The 18,959-nt window shown below is 41.5% G+C and overlaps 2 protein-coding genes across 5 annotated transcripts; one reads left to right on the forward strand and one right to left on the reverse strand.

Moving 5' to 3' along the window:
• Nucleotides 1-377: 377 nt before the first annotated feature.
• On the forward strand, nt 378-16,241 carry agbl5 (ATP/GTP binding protein-like 5). Of its 3 annotated transcripts, XM_034899724.1 has the most exons (18): nt 453-557; nt 1,125-1,130; nt 2,024-2,310; nt 3,312-3,483; nt 3,614-3,780; nt 4,229-4,406; nt 4,509-4,687; nt 6,307-6,838; nt 7,012-7,181; nt 7,560-7,695; nt 8,293-8,510; nt 8,631-8,845; nt 10,239-10,418; nt 13,211-13,353; nt 13,465-13,517; nt 14,919-15,112; nt 15,481-15,617; nt 15,705-15,782. In XM_034899724.1, exons 3-18 carry the CDS (start codon nt 2,096-2,098, stop codon nt 15,780-15,782), a joined length of 2,967 nt encoding a protein of 988 aa, XP_034755615.1. In that variant the 5' UTR covers nt 453-557; nt 1,125-1,130; nt 2,024-2,095. The 3 variants fall into 3 exon arrangements, with proteins under 3 accessions (XP_034755616.1, XP_034755617.1, XP_034755615.1); XM_034899725.1 differs by lacking the exon at nt 1,125-1,130 and having other exon boundaries at nt 378-557; nt 15,705-16,241; XM_034899726.1 differs by lacking the exons at nt 1,125-1,130; nt 10,239-10,418 and having other exon boundaries at nt 378-557; nt 15,705-16,241.
• Nucleotides 16,242-17,134: 893 nt separating this feature from the next.
• ost4 (oligosaccharyltransferase complex subunit 4 (non-catalytic)) lies at nt 17,135-18,952 on the reverse strand. 2 transcript variants are annotated; one of them, XR_004660351.1, is made up of 3 exons: nt 18,672-18,952; nt 17,856-17,994; nt 17,135-17,258 (listed from the first exon to the last, which is right to left on the reverse strand). XR_004660351.1 is itself a non-coding variant. In XM_034899728.1 (2 exons), the coding sequence occupies exon 1, from the start codon at nt 17,991-17,993 to the stop codon at nt 17,880-17,882; it is 114 nt and encodes a 37-aa protein (XP_034755619.1). In that variant the 3' UTR covers nt 17,135-17,258; nt 17,856-17,879. The 2 variants fall into 2 exon arrangements, 1 of the variants encoding a protein (XP_034755619.1); XM_034899728.1 differs by lacking the exon at nt 18,672-18,952 and having other exon boundaries at nt 17,856-17,993.
• Nucleotides 18,953-18,959: the final 7 nt, after the last annotated feature.

The raw sequence follows: 18,959 nt of genomic DNA on the forward strand, positions 1-18,959 counted from the left end.
TTCATAATCGGACAAAGTCTAAACCTTTTGTTTAAGATAATTAGCCTAAGCCATTGTGACATAATTAAGCCCCCCATAAGCCAAGAGTGGCTTCCATACTACAGTTTTTACACAGCACTTCAGTTATCAACATGAATACAACACAAAGGTAGGCCTTATGCTGCAAAATGGACATTGTTGTTGAGATTTGTTTTGTTTAATTGCTATATTTGTGTTTATTTTAGCCTACACATTGTTTAGTCTGAACAGCATCCTAACCATAATTTTGGTCACTTGATAAGGGTAAAAATGTGTGCGTATGTAAATCTGTTTTTTATTGTCTCTGACTGATAATATCAGTTAATTTTACAAACTTGTTCTTCCCACAAATCCTGCCGTTTGGAACGCATAAATAACAAAAAAAAGTCGTGCTACTTGTCACTGTCACAAAAAGCGAAATGACATTTCCAGGCAGCGTTCATTTCTACAGAGAACCCTGAACGCAGCATCCAGAGCAATGAATTGAGGGATACGAAGGACGATGACAACTAAAATGGACATCGAAGGAAAATAGCCTTGTAAGACTGAAAATTAATTGTGTCTCCTAAAAGCATTACTGCATCTACACTGTATTAACAGTGTAACTATGGGGAACCGTCTATTTGCTAAAAATAAGCTCGTTTCGAGCAACAACTGCTAACGTTAGTTTGGTAACGTTAGCTAAGTTAGCTTTAGTAGCTTAGAAACGTACGCTAGCTAGCGTTATTAGCTGTGTGTAACATTAACGGTAACGTAATGACAATGGCCATGAAGACTTGCATAGTAGTAAATATAAGCTAGCGTTAGCTGATTTAAATCGTGTTTTACGAAAGCATCTTGTGAACCGACTGTAAAGCTTCTAGCTGTTAACGTCACATCACACCCCCTTACTGCGTGCTAGATATCGGGCAGCTGCTGTTGTTATTGCTCTGACACCGAAATCAAACAGCAGCCATTGTTGTACCCTGCAGGTTAGATGTGCAGACATGTTGTCATAAATGATAAGCATACTACAATTCATCTGCACCAGTGGGTACACTGCGTTGTAACTGTAGAAAATGTTGTATACATGTTGGCTTTGGTTGTATTTTCCTTAGCGACCTCAGGCTGTCGCTGTTACGCATTTAAGCAAGTTTTCATTTTCATCTAAATGATGTCTCTAATTACATATTAGGGCTGGGCGATTTGGAGAAAATCGAATATCGCGATATTTTTGATCAAATATCTCGATATTGATACCGCAACGATATTGTAGTGTTGACTAATTGTTCTTTCACAACATATTTACACAATGAGATATTTGATAACTAATCTTCAGTAATGTGGATAAAATGACTATGAGGGTAAAGGCAAATAATAAAGCAGTCTGGTCTGGTAAGTTGTGCAAATTACATAACTTTACTGAAATGCAGCCTAAAACTTAAAACTAGGAAAAGACACCACTTATGCCATATTACAATATCTAAAATATAAGACAATATCTAGTCTCATATCACGATATTGATATATTGCCCAGCTCTATTACATAGTAACCAGCAAAAGGGATATAACCTGCTTATCCTCTTAGTTTAACTTAAATGTCTTTAATTCACTTTAGATCTGAAATATGAATGCCATGTAACGTCACCTTCGTCGTTATTGTCAGTGAAACATATATTTCCAATTAGTGTTAAGAGTACCAAAACATTTTTGGGATATCTAAAACAAAGATATCACTCCTAAATGTATGTAAGGCTACAACATTTAAAATATCTAGAACATGCACTATGGCTACTCAAAACTAGAGAAGAAAGGACATTTGACTTTTTACTAGTCACAGTCCCTTTTAAGATATGTACAATATGATTAGTCATGCAGTGTCCTGGTCATGTCATCCCCTGTGTCATTGCACTGGAGCTGTTTGTATTTTTGTTAATATACTGGATGTTCCACCAAAAGCACCTTTGTCTTTCCTTATATTTTTTTCCTGTTATTGTATATTTAAATGCATCTGATTTCATTCCAGGCTGTCAGACCTCCGACTGGCACTTCACGAAGAACTAGAGCGGAGTAAAGTGAGAGGCCAGAGTCCGGAACCATGGAAGCTCGCTTTGGTAATATTGTCTTCAGCTCCAAGTTTGACTCAGGGAACCTGGCACGTGTGGAGAAGGTGGAGAAGGGCAGCTCCAGCCCTCCTACCGATTTAGCCTCTGGTGGGAGTGCCCTCTCAGGGCCAAACATCACTCCTGACTATGAGTTCAACGTGTGGACGCAGCCAGACTGCGGTGGCACAGAACATGAGAATGGAAACAGGTAAAAAAAACATCTGAGTATGTAGCAAATAGTTTGTTATTCACACAAGAGACAGCAAAAGGCATAAGCAAAGCCTCTTTGTAGATAAATGGGTTTACTTTCTGCACACAACCTTACACAAGAGCCACACAGAAGTTCCAAAAAGCGCTCAATGCAGGTCTGGCCGTTATGTTTTTAAGGCTTTGTTTATTCACATAGAACCAAGCAAAGGCAGCATAATGCTAGCCTGGAAATCCAGACCCAAATCTGAAAGATTAAGGGTCTGGCACTGAGTAAAGAAAATGGCCCAACTCAATGGGACTCAAGCATGTGTTTGTTATTCTTACTGGACACAATTGGATAACACTACATCCAATCACAAAAACACACAGGGTGACGTATCCAGAGCTACATTCAGTACGCTTAGCTGCCAGCACAGCTAACTGGTAGATTAGACTGTTATCATCTGTTTAGCTTGCCTCCGGCCCGCCTATAAGAGATACAAGGGTATAGTTAATGAGCAGCATTACTCAATGCCAAATTCAAATTGTGCTCTCGTGAGAACTCTGGATTTCCAGGGTAGCGTAGTGCCGCCCTACTGTGTCATTTGACATAGCATGCCGTAACACAACAGTGTCTGTGTCTAGTTTGTGTGAGCTGATCCGCACATGAACAGCAAACCTTATGCATCATTGTAGCATAATTGTTGGTAGAGAGAAGGACAGAGACGGCCGCATTCCCTGCATGTGTGTACGTGTTTGAGACGAACGCAATGATTCTGTAAGTTAATAATAACTTTGGCAACTGTGAATGCTGCTTTGTCACATTTTGAGCTGCCTGTGGGTTGACTTGGGCTTATTAATGCATGTAGTCCCACCATGCCAGCTGTCCCTTTCACAAAAACGTTGCTTTGGCCCTGTTACGGCTCTGTGACTACCTGTGCTGCTGGCTTAAAGGTGCGACAACTCTGTCTTGAACAGGCTGTTTGAAAGGGACTTAGGTTCCATGCTGTTCTGTTTCAGATCATGGTTTTACTTCAGCGTGAGGGGAGCCGCACCTGGGAAGCTACTGAAAATCAATGTGATGAACATGAACAACCAGAGGAAGCTCTACAGCCAGGGCATGGCTCCTCTCGTACGCACCTTACCCGGCAAGAACCGATGGGAAAGGACCCGGGACAGACCCACATTTGAGGTATTTAGACATCCTGAGGCTGTCGGGGAGAGGATGTGGGCCTCAGGAGCCAGCGCGACAGAATGCTGTCGGTCTGGCTTCTGACAGCTATTATTATCTTACTCATAATATGTCTTCTGTTGTGTTGCAGAATGTAGATAACCAGTTCATCCTCTCCTTCACCCACCGGCTATCGGAGGCGAGAGGAGCGACCACTTTCTTCTCCTTCTGCTTCCCGTTCTCTTACAGTGAGTGCCAGGAGATGCTGCAGCAGTTTGACAAGAGCTACCCCAACGCTGCTCAACTCAGTCCGAGCAGGTGAAGCACAACACACACAGAGACGCCTCTAAAACAGACGCAACACATGTAGTTATTACATGTAGTTACTACATGTAGTAAATATTAAATATTTGTTCTTGTATACCCAACTTGTATATATTTTCAAATATTGGTTCTTGTATTTTATTCATAATATTTGTCATGTATATTGTATGTATGTATATTGTAGTAGTATTTCATTTATATTTATATTCTGTGCTGTGTGACTAATTTTGCTGCTGCAACACTATAAATTCCCATTTTAGTGCGATCAGTAAATATGTATGTATCTATCTATCTATCTATCCATCTACTGTATCTATCTGTCTAGCTAGCTAGCTATCTAGTTTGAAACGTTTGGCTTTTTTATTTATTTTTTATTACTGCCCTTCTAATTTGTACAAATTGTTACTTTCTCTCCCGCCAATTCCCATCCTCTCCCTGTCAGTGAACCAGACAGTGTGTATTATCACAGGGAGTTGCTGTGCCACTCTCTAGATGGCAATAGGGTGGACCTGATCACTGTGACCAACTGCAACGGGATGCAAGATGAGAGAGAACCGCGTCTGCCCGAGCTGTTTCCCGACGCCAACACCCCGAGACCACACCGCTTCCCCAGCAAAAGGGTATCGCTCAGTCATACATAAACACACAATACGTATTCTCATTCGTAATGTCGAACCAGCGAAGCCGACCGTGGGCCCTCATGTGGCTGCGTGTGTCCGCAGGTGTTTTTTCTCAGCAGCCGAGTGCACCCCGGCGAGACTCCCTCATCCTTTGTGTTCAACGGTTTCCTCAACTTTATCCTCAGAAGAGATGACCCGCGTGCTCATGCGCTCCGGAAAATATTTGTGTTCAAGCTCATTCCCATGCTCAACCCAGACGGGGTCGTTCGTGGCCACTACAGGTAAGAATCGCACATGTAGTCATTGATTGGTATGGTTTGTTATATTTTGTCTTGGTCACATGGTTTTGCTGTGATATGCACTTGATGCTTGTAAATGTGTGTTTTGACATTATATATAAGCATTTTCTATTTTTGGTTCTCCGGTAATGTGGAGTGTGATGTCATGGATTGCCATGCTGCACGGATCCACCATTGTTGTCACAAAGCTAGTTTTCTTTCTCTCATCAGTCTTTCAAAAAGTACTTGAGAGCAGTACTTGAGTAAAAGTACAAGTATCTTACAAGAAAATTACTTTGGTAGAAGTTAAAGTCTCCTTTTAGAATATTACTTGAGTAAAAGTTGTAAAGTATCCGATATTTACTGTACTTAAGTATCAAAAGTAATTTTTTTTATATTGAATGTACTTAATTATTAGAAGTAAAAAATAAAAAAAAATCATTATGTTCCCATATTTGACAACCACCGTGCTCACCACTGTTGTCAGGGTATTAATTGTCTGTTACCATGGCGGCAGAGCCTGCACCAGGTGCTTCCATGACACTATCGGTTATTACACTTCCTCCTCTTCTTCAGTTCTGCCTAATGTTTTTTTCTTTTCTTTTTTTGCCGCTTAGCAACAAACGGGCAGTATATCACCAGCTGACATGGAGATTGCATTAACTTGAAATCTAGGAGCAATGATTTGCCAAATCTGCTTATTTCCAGTGTAAAAAAAAAATCTTCTGATTTTATTTTGTAGTAACAAAGATGCTAAGGGGAAATGTAGTGGAGTAAAAGTATACATTTAATTTAGGATTAAATTAAATGTATAATGATGTGTAGTGGAGTAAAAGTTTCCGGAAATATAATTACTGAAGTAAAATACTGATACGGGAAAATTCTATTTACGTACGAGAACAAAGTATTTGTACTTTGTTACTACACTGCCTGTAGCAGGGCTGCAGTTAGGTTACAGTGCAGTTACAATTTCAGTAACACAGTCAGGTTACAAAGGAAATGATGGATTGTGTTGACATGTACTGTAGTAACCTAGTTGCTGTAACGATCAGATTTTCCCCCTACACCAAATTTATTTGGAAGCATTACGTAGTAATGATTTAACCACAGTGATATTGTGTGTGTGTGTGTGTGTGTGTGTGGGTCTGTGTTAGAGGACAGAATGTCTTGCATGTAAACGCACTGCTGGCCAGGCAAAGGTTAGAAGAGAAACTTTAGTTTTACAGTTCATTTTGGAATTTATGGTCAATAAACCTCATTTATAGGATATGATACCTAATGTTTGAGTCAGAAAAGCAGAAATTAGGAATTATTTGGACTAAAATTAAAGGAATTTTGTTGATGGATGATCACAGGCTGGAATATGTCAACTTTTACTCAATACTATTTCAAAACCTCTTCAATTGTTTTTCAAATGCTATAAAATTGAATAAACCACCCCAAAATGAATGAAAGTAGAGATTTGTACTTGCCAAAGAGCGTTGTTTGGAATCAATCATGTTATTTTGGGGAATTAAAAAGAACACTGATATAGGAAAACGGGTCAATTTGACCCGAGGGTAACAAGAGGGTTAACTGAGCAGTGTTTCCAGTGTTTTTAGCAACCTGTCTCTCGTTTGCAGGACTGATTCCAGGGGTGTGAACTTGAACAGACAATACCTAAATCCCAGCCCTGAGGTGCACCCTTCCATCTACGCAGCCAAAACACTTTTGCTCTACCACCACACACACAACCGCCGGCGCAATACACAGTCCAGCAATCCCTGTAACAGCTCCCCACACCCTCAGACCGCGCCACTTGGCGTCAAACCTGCCAATCAGCATCAGTCCCCTCCCTTCACTGCCCTTGAAGTCAGCTTGAACCAACGAAACGCAGAGAAGGATGCAGATTCCGCGCTGCCAGAAGTTCCCATGGCGATGGAGGAAAACACCTGGGTCACCACAGAGATGGGGAGGGGGGACCAGAACAACTCATCTAGCGCCCCGGAGACTGTAGCTCCTGTTACTGTAGAGGTAACAGTACCACAGGTGGAGGAACAGGAAGCAATTCCACCCCAGGATGGCGGCGTGGCATATTACGTGGACTTACACGGCCACGCCTCCAAACGGGGATGCTTCATGTACGGAAATAACCTTTCTGACGAGAGCCAGCAGGTAAAACTACGAAAGATTTGTATTATATTTTTTAGCAATTAGTGTCTTTTATTCAAGTGAATTGTTTTGAATCATGTCCTTATGTTTTTGCTTATCCCCATACAGCAGCCGCAGCACAAGCTTTACTATACTTTTTGGATACATCTAAGTTCCTGCACACTCTCTCTCTGCAGGTAGAGAACATGCTGTATCCACGGCTGATCGCTGTGAACTCCGCCCACTTTGATTTCCTGGGCTGTAACTTCTCGGAGAAAAACATGTACGCACGGGACAAGAGAGATGGTCAGTCTAAAGAAGGCAGCGGGCGCGTGGCCGTTCACAAGGCCATAGGGCTGCTCCACAGGTCAGATTTCAATGAACTCGCCAAAAGCCAACAGTATTGTGACGTGTATGGTTGTCCCCTTCAAAAGCACATGGACAGCTTTTAAAAACAGTTTTAGTTTTTTTGGAATCTCTGAGAGTCAGAGTACGCCTTTCTGGATGTAAAGAAAAGTGATAATCCCACAGTTGCCAATCTTTCATGGTGCTTTTAATAATGCTTAACTCTGTCAAAATGCAGTTTACAAGGGTCATGTGAAATCGAACTTGCAGAAAGAATCTGCTGTTCTTTCTCAGTCATTACCTTGAATGTAAATGATTGGATGTCAACTCATACATCTAGTTTGTGTTCGAGCTTTAAATGTATATTTTTGACAAGTTTCTGTTATTGGGTTCCCATCAGCTACACTTTGGAGTGCAACTACAACACAGGAAAAACCATGAACACCATTCCACCTGCTTGTCATGACAACGGACGGGCAACCCCCCCTCCACCGCCATCATTCCCTCCAAAATACACTCCAGAAATATTTGAACAGGTAGGAAAACAAGGGTTACTGAGCAAGGATTCGTTCTCATTCAGAGGGGAATAGGATTCTCTGATTAAGGATGGCAGGTTTTTGGAGAATGTAAATGAATAACTTTTCAACACATTGCATCTCAAGCTATTGATTTCCTTGTCATCAATTTATAATTCTACAATAGCTGCACAGTCGTGTTTTAGATATGTGATTAAGCCTGCACGATATGAGGTAAATACATAATTGCGATTATTTTGACTGATATTGCGATGTGATTCACGATATTGGAGGGAATGATCACTTTTGTATCATTCTTATTTTCATTGAAAAATATATGAATAAAATGATTGAAGATTTTTTGTGAAGTTCTGTACCAAACAAATATTTTTTCTTTAGTCTGTAGGATACGATTTGTAGGCCGGATCATCTTTGCAGCACCACGATATTTTATTTTAAAATGTTTTACCACATAGTTAGCCTTTAACAAATATTGCGCCCTCCTGCGATTTTGTATATTGCGCTAGTTCATATTGCGATTGATTGTGCAGCCCTATAGATGGTAACTGCATGCAAAACCATACCATGTGACGCGAACCAATGGGTGTTGTGCATCAGGTGGGGCGTGCCGTAGCGATCTCAGCCCTGGACATGGCAGAGTGCAACCCCTGGCCACGGCTGGTGCTGTCGGAGCACAGCTGCCTGATGAACCTTCGAGCTTGGATCCTCAAGCACGTCCGCAACACCAAAGGCCTGAACACACACATCCACGCTCAGCCCCCAACAAGAATACACCCCAATGGCAGCAAGGCATCACCGCCAAAGAGCTTCAACAAGTGAGTTTACATCTCTTTTAGTAAACCAAAAAAGACTACAGGCTTCAGTACCCTTAGTTTCTTTGTCCCATGTAACATTCGGGTCATGGGTTTCTGTGCTTGTCTTGACTTTCCGAGCAGCTGTTTGTCTGGCTCGACATCGGAGAACACCCTCAGTCGCATTCGCTGCAACAGCCACAGTAGCAGCAGCCAGACTCCCTCCCCAAAGATGCACAGCTCCCCGAGCTTTACGTTTGGCTGCCCCCCACCCCGAACTCACACACAGCACAACAGCACGCACAACAGCACTCACAGCGGCGGACGCGGAGGCAACAAGACACTCGGGCCAGTCAGGGGTAAGTTGATCTCTCTGCCGTCTGCTTCTCCGTTGCTGGCTGGCATTTTCTATCACCTCACATCATCTCTTTCTTGCTACAGTCCTCTCTTTCTGCTGTTGAAGTTGTTAAGCTACTGGGTCAGTGCCTGTTTGACTGTTGGCTTCAGGGTCATTGTAGTCTCGCATTGCCAGACCTGTCTCCACAGTGATAAAGAGGAAGGTCTGGCAAGAGGAGCATACGCTCCTCAATAGGATAAAAAAAGACTCAGGGGTTTGTTGGATACATGATTAAACTTAATTTGCTCTTACCAGTGTGTTGCCACGTGAACTTCATCCATTCCCAAATTCCCGCCAATCGGTCTCAAACCATCCCAATTAGAAAGTAAATGCCATGAACATAAAGTATTCTTTGTAAATATTTGCAGTCATTCCCCAAAGGAACCAAGCAGGCCTGCCTGCCTTGTTGCATGATCCAAATTTTAACAGGATGCCTAGGATGCATCATCCCGAATTTCATCAGGATGCCTAGTATCCTGGATCCATGAAATAACTGGACTTTATAAAATAAAAATGTGCCTGCCTCTATGGGAATTTAACATAGGGGGGTGTATACTTATGCCCCCTGTATTTTAAGGTAGAACATTTATGTATTTACAATACATTATTCATCCACAAAGAAAATTGGGGTCCTTAAAAGGTTGGATTTTCCCCCAAAAAAAATCAGTTATTCCTCTTTTGTATCAACTTTAGCATGGGTGTGTAAACTTTTGCAAGCCACGGTAACATTGCCCAGGTTCCGGTTAATATTGCTCGATCCAACAAGTCTTTAAAGTAAACACAAAGAAAGCAGAAAGTAAGGGACATCCGGCGGCACCGGAACTATCCTGTAAATGAACTCCCGTCGACATAAACTAGGTTCTTTGTGATGGGGGTGTAAAATTGGTCCCAGGTTTGGGTTTGGCTGGATTTCAGTGACATGGACAAATTAAGGAATGTCCTGGGTGTCTATGGCCTGGATCATCAGTTAACCCCTGCATGACTGCTGCTGCTGTAAGTGCATGCATGTTTTCACTTTCCCACATTAGTTCTACTCAGATGTGCCCTGTTCCAAGGCACCAAGACCAAATGGATTTCTTGGGTAGAAAAATTCTGGAAGATACTAGTTTTTTTTTTTTTTTTTTTTACCCGCACTTGGATTTTTTTCCCCATCATGCAGATTCTGACATACAACTCGTCAATTAGCGTACCAAGAGCATCTAAACATCACGTGTGTCTCAGTACATGGCTCATGTCAAGGGCCCTTTGTGTTAGTCTGATCCCTGATTCCTGCATGTCTCTGAGCTGGTGCATGTGTGTGTGCGTATGTATGTGTGTGTGTGTGTGTGTGTGTGTGTGTGTCTCCCTCTCTTTAGACCCTAAGCCTCAGGAGAAGAGACGCCCCCCCCACCACCACCACTCCATCCTACGGTCTCCCAGCAACAGCCACACACCCTCCCGCCCCCCACTCTCACCCACTTCCTCCTCGTCCTCCTCGTCTTCCTCCGTGTGTGCAGCGGGCTCCTGTCCCCTCCCGGCCTCCGTCACTATGACAGGTCTGTACTCCCTCCACTCCCCCAGCCTCTCCGCCTTGCTCCCTTCCCTGCAGGCTCTGCCTCGTACCAGGCTGCTCTCCAAACTCAGCCCCCTGCTCCTGCAGGGCCTGCAGCCACCCACCAATACTTCAGATGGGCCGACCCAGGACTCAATGTAACCTAACCTGGGAGAGCTTGGGCATAGGTGTGGGTGGTTGGATTGAGTGTGTGTGTGTGTGTGTGTGTGTGTGTGTGTGTGTGTGTGTGTGTGTGTGTGTGGGGGGGGGTGGGTCTGTGTATCACTGGTGCTAGCACTTCTAAAATATGTTTGTTTTTCCATCTGCACATACATATCTGTGTAATGACATGTTTCTGGCACAAGCATTCCTCAAATTCCAATTGTGAGTGAAATGTGTTGAAAATGTATTTTTTTTCCATTTAATTACCAACCATGAGTCAAGCATCGCTTATTATTACAATGTCCTCTCCTCTGGTATAGTGTTTGTTGATCTTGTTTTACAGTCCCTAGGACTTACATAATATACAGGATATATCTACAGTATACATTCATATTGGAAATATTATACTAATTAATTACATTACACTGATGAAGTCTCCTTTTTAGTCTGTATACAAGTAATAAGGTACAAAGAATACCATGTTACTGTGCTGATATTTTTGCAGAAATACTGTGTAAATGGAAGGATCAGCTACAGCATGAATGATATACTTTTACTTTAGCCCTGCTGCTCTTGAATTTTTAATTATTTACAGGTTTTGTTTTATTTTTGAGAATTTGGTTTGCCGAATTAGACTGAACGTAGATTCTGTAAAAATCTATCAAAGCACCTTATTATCTATAGTTTCTTTTTTCAATGTCTTTGTATTTCTCTCTGGAATATTTATGTGAAACATTGCAATACAGAAGCTCATCCCACCATCCACTTATAGTCATATTTGGAGTCAGTTCAAATTAGAATTGAGCATTCTGTAGATTATATTTCATTTCTAGTGACTGAAAATCACTTTAAAAGACCTGTGGGTTAGTTTTGTATGCGAGTCTGTGATTCATTTCTTTAAAAGTTATGAAACCTGTATCATTCCAGTGTCAGTCCAACGTTGGTCTTGGCGTTATGATCTTCACAACGTAGCTTACTGCCAGAAACCTCATGGGGACCATAACGGAGTTCCTTTGAGATAAATATAAAAAAACGAGTTGCTTCATAGAGCTTTTTGCCAATAAGCAACACCATATAAACGTGCAGTGTTTGCTCCACTGTCCAAGCAGTTAAAGTTCTCTTTAGAATTTTTCTAATACAATTCCCATATAGATTTACGTGTAATTAAGTGAATAGTTAAAAAAAACAGTTATATGTTTCTCCAAACTAGCGACAAAACAGTGATCATTATTTATTCAAGCACATTTGTGTGTTTCCTAGTTTAAACTGAACGTGGCGAGTATTTAGTCCATAAGCTGTCCATTGTCAAAGTTACTATATTTTGTGGTTAGCAGAGATGTTGTTGTCTTGGTCTATATGTAAGCCTCATAGATCAATTGTGGAATTATTGTGTTTCGTCTGTAATTCAGTTTTGTGTGCCGTCATCCAAGTACTTGATGATGGTGTGTGTTTTTTTGGACCAGCCGTTTCAGATGCACTGAAGATGCAGAGGTAGCGCATGCGAGACCTGGAGAGGTTTTCATGAGCAGCAGATAAACCAGATCATGGATCCAAATAGCTTTCAGAATATCTGGCCTAGACTCGCTGTAGCCCTCCTCTGTCCCAGTGCTGTGTGACATTGTAGTGATGATGTGCCTTGCCCTGGTGTCCATTGTAAGCAGTAGGTTTTGGAGGCTCTGCTTAAAAAAAAAAAAAAAAAAAATCTGGTTGGTCATTTATCCTGCCTCCTCATCTGCTTTGTTGTAGATTTTCATTCACAGTCTTTTGTTGACCTTTTCACAAAAGAAAAAGCTAATTAGAACACGTATCAAACAAACGGATAGCAGTGAAATGTTCCCAAAAAGAGAATATAAGCCTGAGAGATACATCTCTGCTCTTAGAGAACCAATGATTAGGTTACCAGGAGTGAAACTCCAACTTCTACAAATTTGATTGTCGTTTTGTGCTGTGGGGATATAAAAGTCTTACTTAATGCTCCTGTAATATCACCAAGGCGATGATTTTCATGTAGCCTCTGCAGTGGGAGGGCTGTCACTTGAAATCATTGCCCTGAAAAATGTGGAGGGTACTGTATTTTTATTCTGCTTTCTCACTGTGAACTTTAATTTCCTGTTTCCTGGTTGTTTCAGTCCTAAAGCAGTATAGAGTATGACAAAAAAGCTTCAGGTGGAAATACTTTATGCATAGTCACATTCTCACCAGGTCTTTCTGCTTTATGCTCCTTATGAGAATTGTGCCGTTTCCTTCAATTTGGTGCTAACCTTCTTTATCAGACTACGGTTGGTTGTAAGTGTTTGTCTGTGTAACAGAATATCACCTTCTTGAATGTCTGCTGTCTTTACCGCCTTTCTGTTTAACCTCTGGAATAAAAACTATCCCTTTGTGAAGCAACTTCTGTGTGTGGATCCTTGTGTGTGTGTTGTCAAAACTCCCCCATTCGATTGGATTAGACTCTTCGTCAAAACACTGATTTACTGTATGTGAGATAAAGAGAAAGATCTGAGGTAGATCCATTTCTGAAACGTTTTCTGTCATTTACCATGAACATGGTGTCCTTTTGGTGTCACTGCCACACACTCTTTCTCCTTTTTGTTCCCTGTGCCTTGTATTCATGTCCCCTTGTCTGGTTAACAGGCCTCAGCTGCCCAGACTTTCAGGCTGGTGGACCCAGTTCAGTGGGTTGGTCCAGAATTCCTTTCCCCGTGCATCCTGGGCGTGTGAGGAGAGGATGCCGGACTCTTACAATCACTCATCACCCCGCAGAGGCCCACACAGAGGTTAGCTGACCTTACAGGCACACTCCCAGACAGTTATTTTCTACCATATATCCTACATAAGACGGACACTTGTTTTATGAAGTCTCACTGTAATGTCTCCATCTGTCACAGAATGCTAAAGCCTTGGGGCCTGAACACATCCTTTCCTCCATCAAATTTAGCAAGTGAGTCCAATCTTGTCTATGTATCTTGGAGTTTTTGAATCTCACAGGGAACAATTTCAAGCCAAAAAAGGGTTGGATTTCACAAACGATATGAAATCTAAATTAAAAAACAGTGCACAACGATGACAAAAATTAGGATTGTAAAGAACATAAGAAAATTTGACTCTTACTCGTCGCATACAATTTACAGTGCAATGTATTGGGAGCAGTGGACAGCTATAAATTCAGCACCAGGGAGCAACTGGGGGGTTCGGTGTCGTGCTCATGGGAACTTTGACATGTGGCCGGAGGAGGCCGGGATCTAGCCGAGCACTCTACCCCCGAGCCACCGTCACCCAACATCTGCACTGTCACCCTGAAACACAATGTCGATGAGGGGTGAAAACATAGAAATAGAATGAGAACGGACATACCCATTTAAAAAAACATAGCAGGATGGCCATATTTATGTGTACCTTTGCCACTGCAAAGAACTGGTACCGTCGTAGCGGACTAACTTATAAACTTATCAACCGATTTGCTGCGAGTCGGGGACTAGGGATGCCCAATTAATCACAATTGTATCAAAATCGCAGGGGGGCACAATATATGTCAATGGCAAAATGTGTGTCGGACCATTCTGATTAAAGTATTGCGGTGCTGCAGAGATGTCCTGGCCTACATTTTTTGGGGGGTTGCAGATCCTTGCAAAAAAATCACACTATAATCATTTTAATTTCTTTCAATGTTAATAATTTTCAAGGAAAATGTGAATAATGATACAAAAAGGATCATTCCCTCCAATATTGTGAATCATATCGCAATATCAGTCAAAATAATCGCAATTAGATGTTTTCCTCATGTCGTGCAGCCCTGTCGGGGACTCACTGAGGTGAGGTTTTTCAGTAACGACTAGTGGAGTTCAACAAAGCATAGAGAGCCAATGAATACAATTTAGCAACACACTGTTAACTGCTGTCACCAGGTAAGTGACAACTTTGTTCGGCTCATGTTCTGTACATAGTAAAGCATGACAGCACGCCGGAATTAGCAAGCCAGCTAACTAGCCAGCCGTCTGCTAGTTAGCTACCTAGCATGCTAATTCCACCATGCTTTAATGCTACACTGGTTACAGAAGAGGGGCCAATCAGCGGGCTAGCTGCCGGTCCCTCTGCGTCACAGACAGGTTAGCCATCTATGCAGCCATCCGTGTCAGGAGCTGCTGTCCGCCCTCCTCCCTGAGAAGTAGTCTGTGATACACTTTACAGCCCAGCTGACGTGTTTTGTCACCATTTTAACTAAAATCAATCACCATTGTCTTTAGTACTAGTCAAATGACCACAGAAAACGGATTCACAATCCGTTTCACTCTTGTTTTATTTCCATGGGTTAGACATGCTAACCTCTTTGTTGCCTGCCCAGATGTGAGCTGCAACCCCACGCGAGCCGCATCCCCATCAGGAGGGTGGGGTCCACTGAAAGCCCTCCTGCACATGACGCCACAGCATCCCCTAGGAGCATTAACCCAGTTCCATCAGGAGATAAGGAGGCGTCAGCCACCATGAAGGTCTGGAAGCTGCTTAGACCTGGCCTCCATCGACACCTGGCACTGTCAGGCATGTATGCATACACTTACACACGTTGCCGTGCTATTGGCTCGGCTCGGTTTGGTCTGGAGACGGTTCCCTGACTAATGCTTGCACCAGTCAAAATAGGATGTGTGACATTCAGGGTTTAGCAAATTTGTCGGTTGATATAACACTTTGGACCAGCTTTTAGTGGCACGGTGAAACATGCAGCTTCCCATTTCCATACCTGTGGCTCTCAATAGGGCTTTAATATATAATCCCATACAAGTGTCACAGCTATTTTCCTTTGTTCCATGAGTGGAAAGTGCTGCATGACGTTGCTTTTAGAGTTTACTCTTTCCAGTATGTAAACTGCACAAATCCACAGTTAACATCACATTTATTGCCATATGCAGGTGTATCGGGGAAAAAAGAGAGTGCCGTGCAGTTGGTCTCTAAAGCACTAATGAAGAAAAGCCCAGATAGGAGTCTTCACTACACAGAAACTACTATTATAGAACCTGCAGAAGAGAAGGATGGGACAGTGCAACAGGTGAAACAGACACATATAGTATCTTATATGTACAATCGGAGAGAGAATGAACCAAATTGCTAAAACTGTATGATGTTGTCTTCCAAGGTTGAGGAAAGTCCCGGGATGCCCCTGCTTGAGACTGTGACCCTGTGTGAGACAGTGACCCTGTGTGGAGAAGCCTAGGAACTGCACAGAAGAGGCTGGCGTAAATGTCTATATTTGCTTCCATTATATTGTGACCAAAACCATTTAAAACTAGGAAACAAGAGGGGGCACTGTCATCAAGGGGGAGACGTATTTGGGGCATCTTAATGTGCAATACAACAATGTTACTATTATTTATTCTGATTTTCCAGAGCATGCGTGGTGTTTTCAACCATGCTGTTCCACATAGTCAGACCGTGGAGCTGTCCATTCCAACCATTATAAAGCAGCTCCACTGGAGCAGCTGGAGGTTTAGTGCCTTGCTCAATGAACTGTTGCTAAGGTTACGGGAGAGGTGCAAAACTTCCCCATCCAAGTTTTCCAACTAAAACAAGAATCCGTAGGTTTGAAACATCCTTTAACCTTTCAGCTATTACCGTTGTACTTCACATATCTGTTGTTGTGATTTGAGTCCTTGCCTTCTGATGTCCCTCCTCCGAAATAAGATGTTAAAAGCACTCCGACCAACACTGTAATGCACTAGTATTTTTACAGTCAGCCACTTGTACTATAACAGCAGCGGGTTGATTTTTATTCCGACTGACAAGCACGACAGCACCTTTATGACCTCTGTATTTCCATTGGGATTTTAGGAAGTGAAGTGTGTATTTAATGTAATTATTCCAGAAGTTCTTGGTGTTTTGCATATTGTGCCCCCCATGGACATTTTCATGGTTTTACAACACTGATCTTAGTAGCAGTTGATCTACGCTGATCCACAGCAAAGAAACTGAACTGGACTTTTAAGTCCAATAATGACACAATAGCTAACCGCACATATTGTCATATGTGATGGAAATTCTGTGTGAGCCACGTGTGCCAAATGATTTTAGGATAAATACAGTAGTAGTAGTGGCTGGACCTTTTAAGGCTCCAATTATCTCTTGGAGGAAAGTAATGAGTTGTTAAAATTGGAGGGGAAAACATGGCACAGCTGTACCTGCCTAGAGCAGGCCACCCTCAAGCATGAATGGGAATGAGACCCCAGTGAGAAAAGACACCAAATCCCATAATGCCTGGCAGTGGTTGCATCTGCTGCAGTCCCCAGCTTTTTGCTCCACAGCACACCAATATAGGAACCTGTACTTTATTACCATATAAATTCATATGATATAAATATTTTGTGTAAGACAAACTGTTATAGGAGTTGTCTTTTTAAATGTAATGAGCACATCATAAACCCAGTGACATATGAACAGATTTTTACCTAATTACTTCTACTATGACTGATATAATACTGTGTTGGAACTTGAAAGGTATTGCAATATAATACCTCAATAAGACTAGTGTGCATGCAGAAGAACTTAAGGAATGAATGACGCATTAACGCAAAAGCCATATACATTTTTTTTATTAGAAAAAAACACTACTGTGCAATCTTACAAAGAAATTCATCTCTTGGGACTGAAGTGGGGAATGTTGTTTCCATGGTGATGGTATTGACTCCCATCTCACCTGTGGGGAGAAAACGATTTTCAGCAGGTTCACAGATGTTAAACCCGGGAAAGAATAGTCCTCTGTAGCTGAATATGCTTTGATTTTTCAAGTCTTTAACCCTTGTGTTGTCTTTCGGGCTTAAAAAAAATTAACACTTTTGGACACTTCTGTCACTAAATGCAGCGTTTGTGTCTCTTCATCTGTTTTTCCATCATTTTTTTTAACTTTTTTATGACTAGTTTTACACTTTCGGGAATTTAAGGTCAGTACACCACATGTAGCCTATATGAAGTTATATCTAACTTAAGTTAAAAAAGCAGAAAGTATGAATAATTCTAATATTTAAGATCAGAGGAATGTATGTTGATGGATAATCAGACTGTCAAAGTGAAGTCAGAATAATTCAAGACAATTAAATAAAACAGCAAAAATTCAATAAAATGTGTTTGAAAGAAACCCAAAATGTTCTAATATAGAAACTATGAATATGGGTCAAATATGACCCAAAGAAAAGGAGGGTTAAGTAACTTGACTTGATCATGGCTGGCAGTGGCAACCAAAACTATATAAATTAGATCAAAATGCTGAACCATCAAAGCCATAAATTGCATTCACCTCTTCGACCATACTGGGGGGACTCTACTCCAGCTTCTTGGGGTTATTGACAGCAACGTAGTGATACAGCACAACCAGCAGGAACAATGACACGCCAAGCATGTTGGCGAATATGGCCAGCTGCACGTCCGTCACCATTCTGCAGAGGATAAAGAGATAATATTACAACTTAAGTCAAAAGCAGCTAGGATCACTCAATTCACCATGAAATTATGTCACTTTGCATCATCTCTGTCCATTTCCCAAAGGAAAAACACACCTTTTACACATCTACCTGAATGCATTTTATGACCTTCCTTGACTTGTTTACATCCATTTAATTGAATGGACGTTATAACCATTACTTTTTAATATTCACAATAATAGTAAAGATTATGTCTGCGAGTAATTCATCAATTCTTATTATATTGGGAAAATAAAACAAATAGCTGCTTTGAAAGATGCATGGAAAAAAAAATCTTTATAAAATGTCTAGCAATGAGATTACATAAAATTTATAAAACCCCCAGCATAAACAATCATATCATGACGTCATTTTAATGTGTAGTGACTGACCACAAAACGCCTATACTTGCTATTCGCTGTATTCTGCTTATAAATATGTATATTGACCCGAAAACCATCGCTTTATTACTGATTACATGGTTGTTAATCAAAATGCAAATCATGCTACATTTGGATCACTAGTCTGTGCAACGTTAGCTAACGATGCTAGCTAACGTTAGCTAACCCAAAAGGGAACGCTACATATAAAGCTTCCAGAAATATACGACATTAAATTAACTGCAAAGTAGTTCAACTTATAATATTACTTACATGATCCCTTAAATTGGGGTTTTACACTGGGTTCGAGCGATACTTCAGCTGCTCAGCATCAGACAAGCAAACCTGTCTCTCTTCCGGCTGCAAAGGAAAGCCACGTCACGTTTAAGAGCAGAGAAATTAAAGCGGACGTCAGTGAACAATTGACAGAAACAACCTAGATAAGACACTTCAACAACCATTATTTGTATTTTTTAATACATTATTTCTTAAGTGAGACCATAATTAATTAAAACCGTGTAATTCTGGACCATTCGACAGAAACCCATGCTTTTTTCTTTA

The sequence above is a fragment of the Etheostoma cragini genome, chromosome 18, assembly GCF_013103735.1.
Source record: "Etheostoma cragini isolate CJK2018 chromosome 18, CSU_Ecrag_1.0, whole genome shotgun sequence".
NCBI classification, from domain to species: Eukaryota; Metazoa; Chordata; class Actinopteri; order Perciformes; family Percidae; genus Etheostoma; species Etheostoma cragini.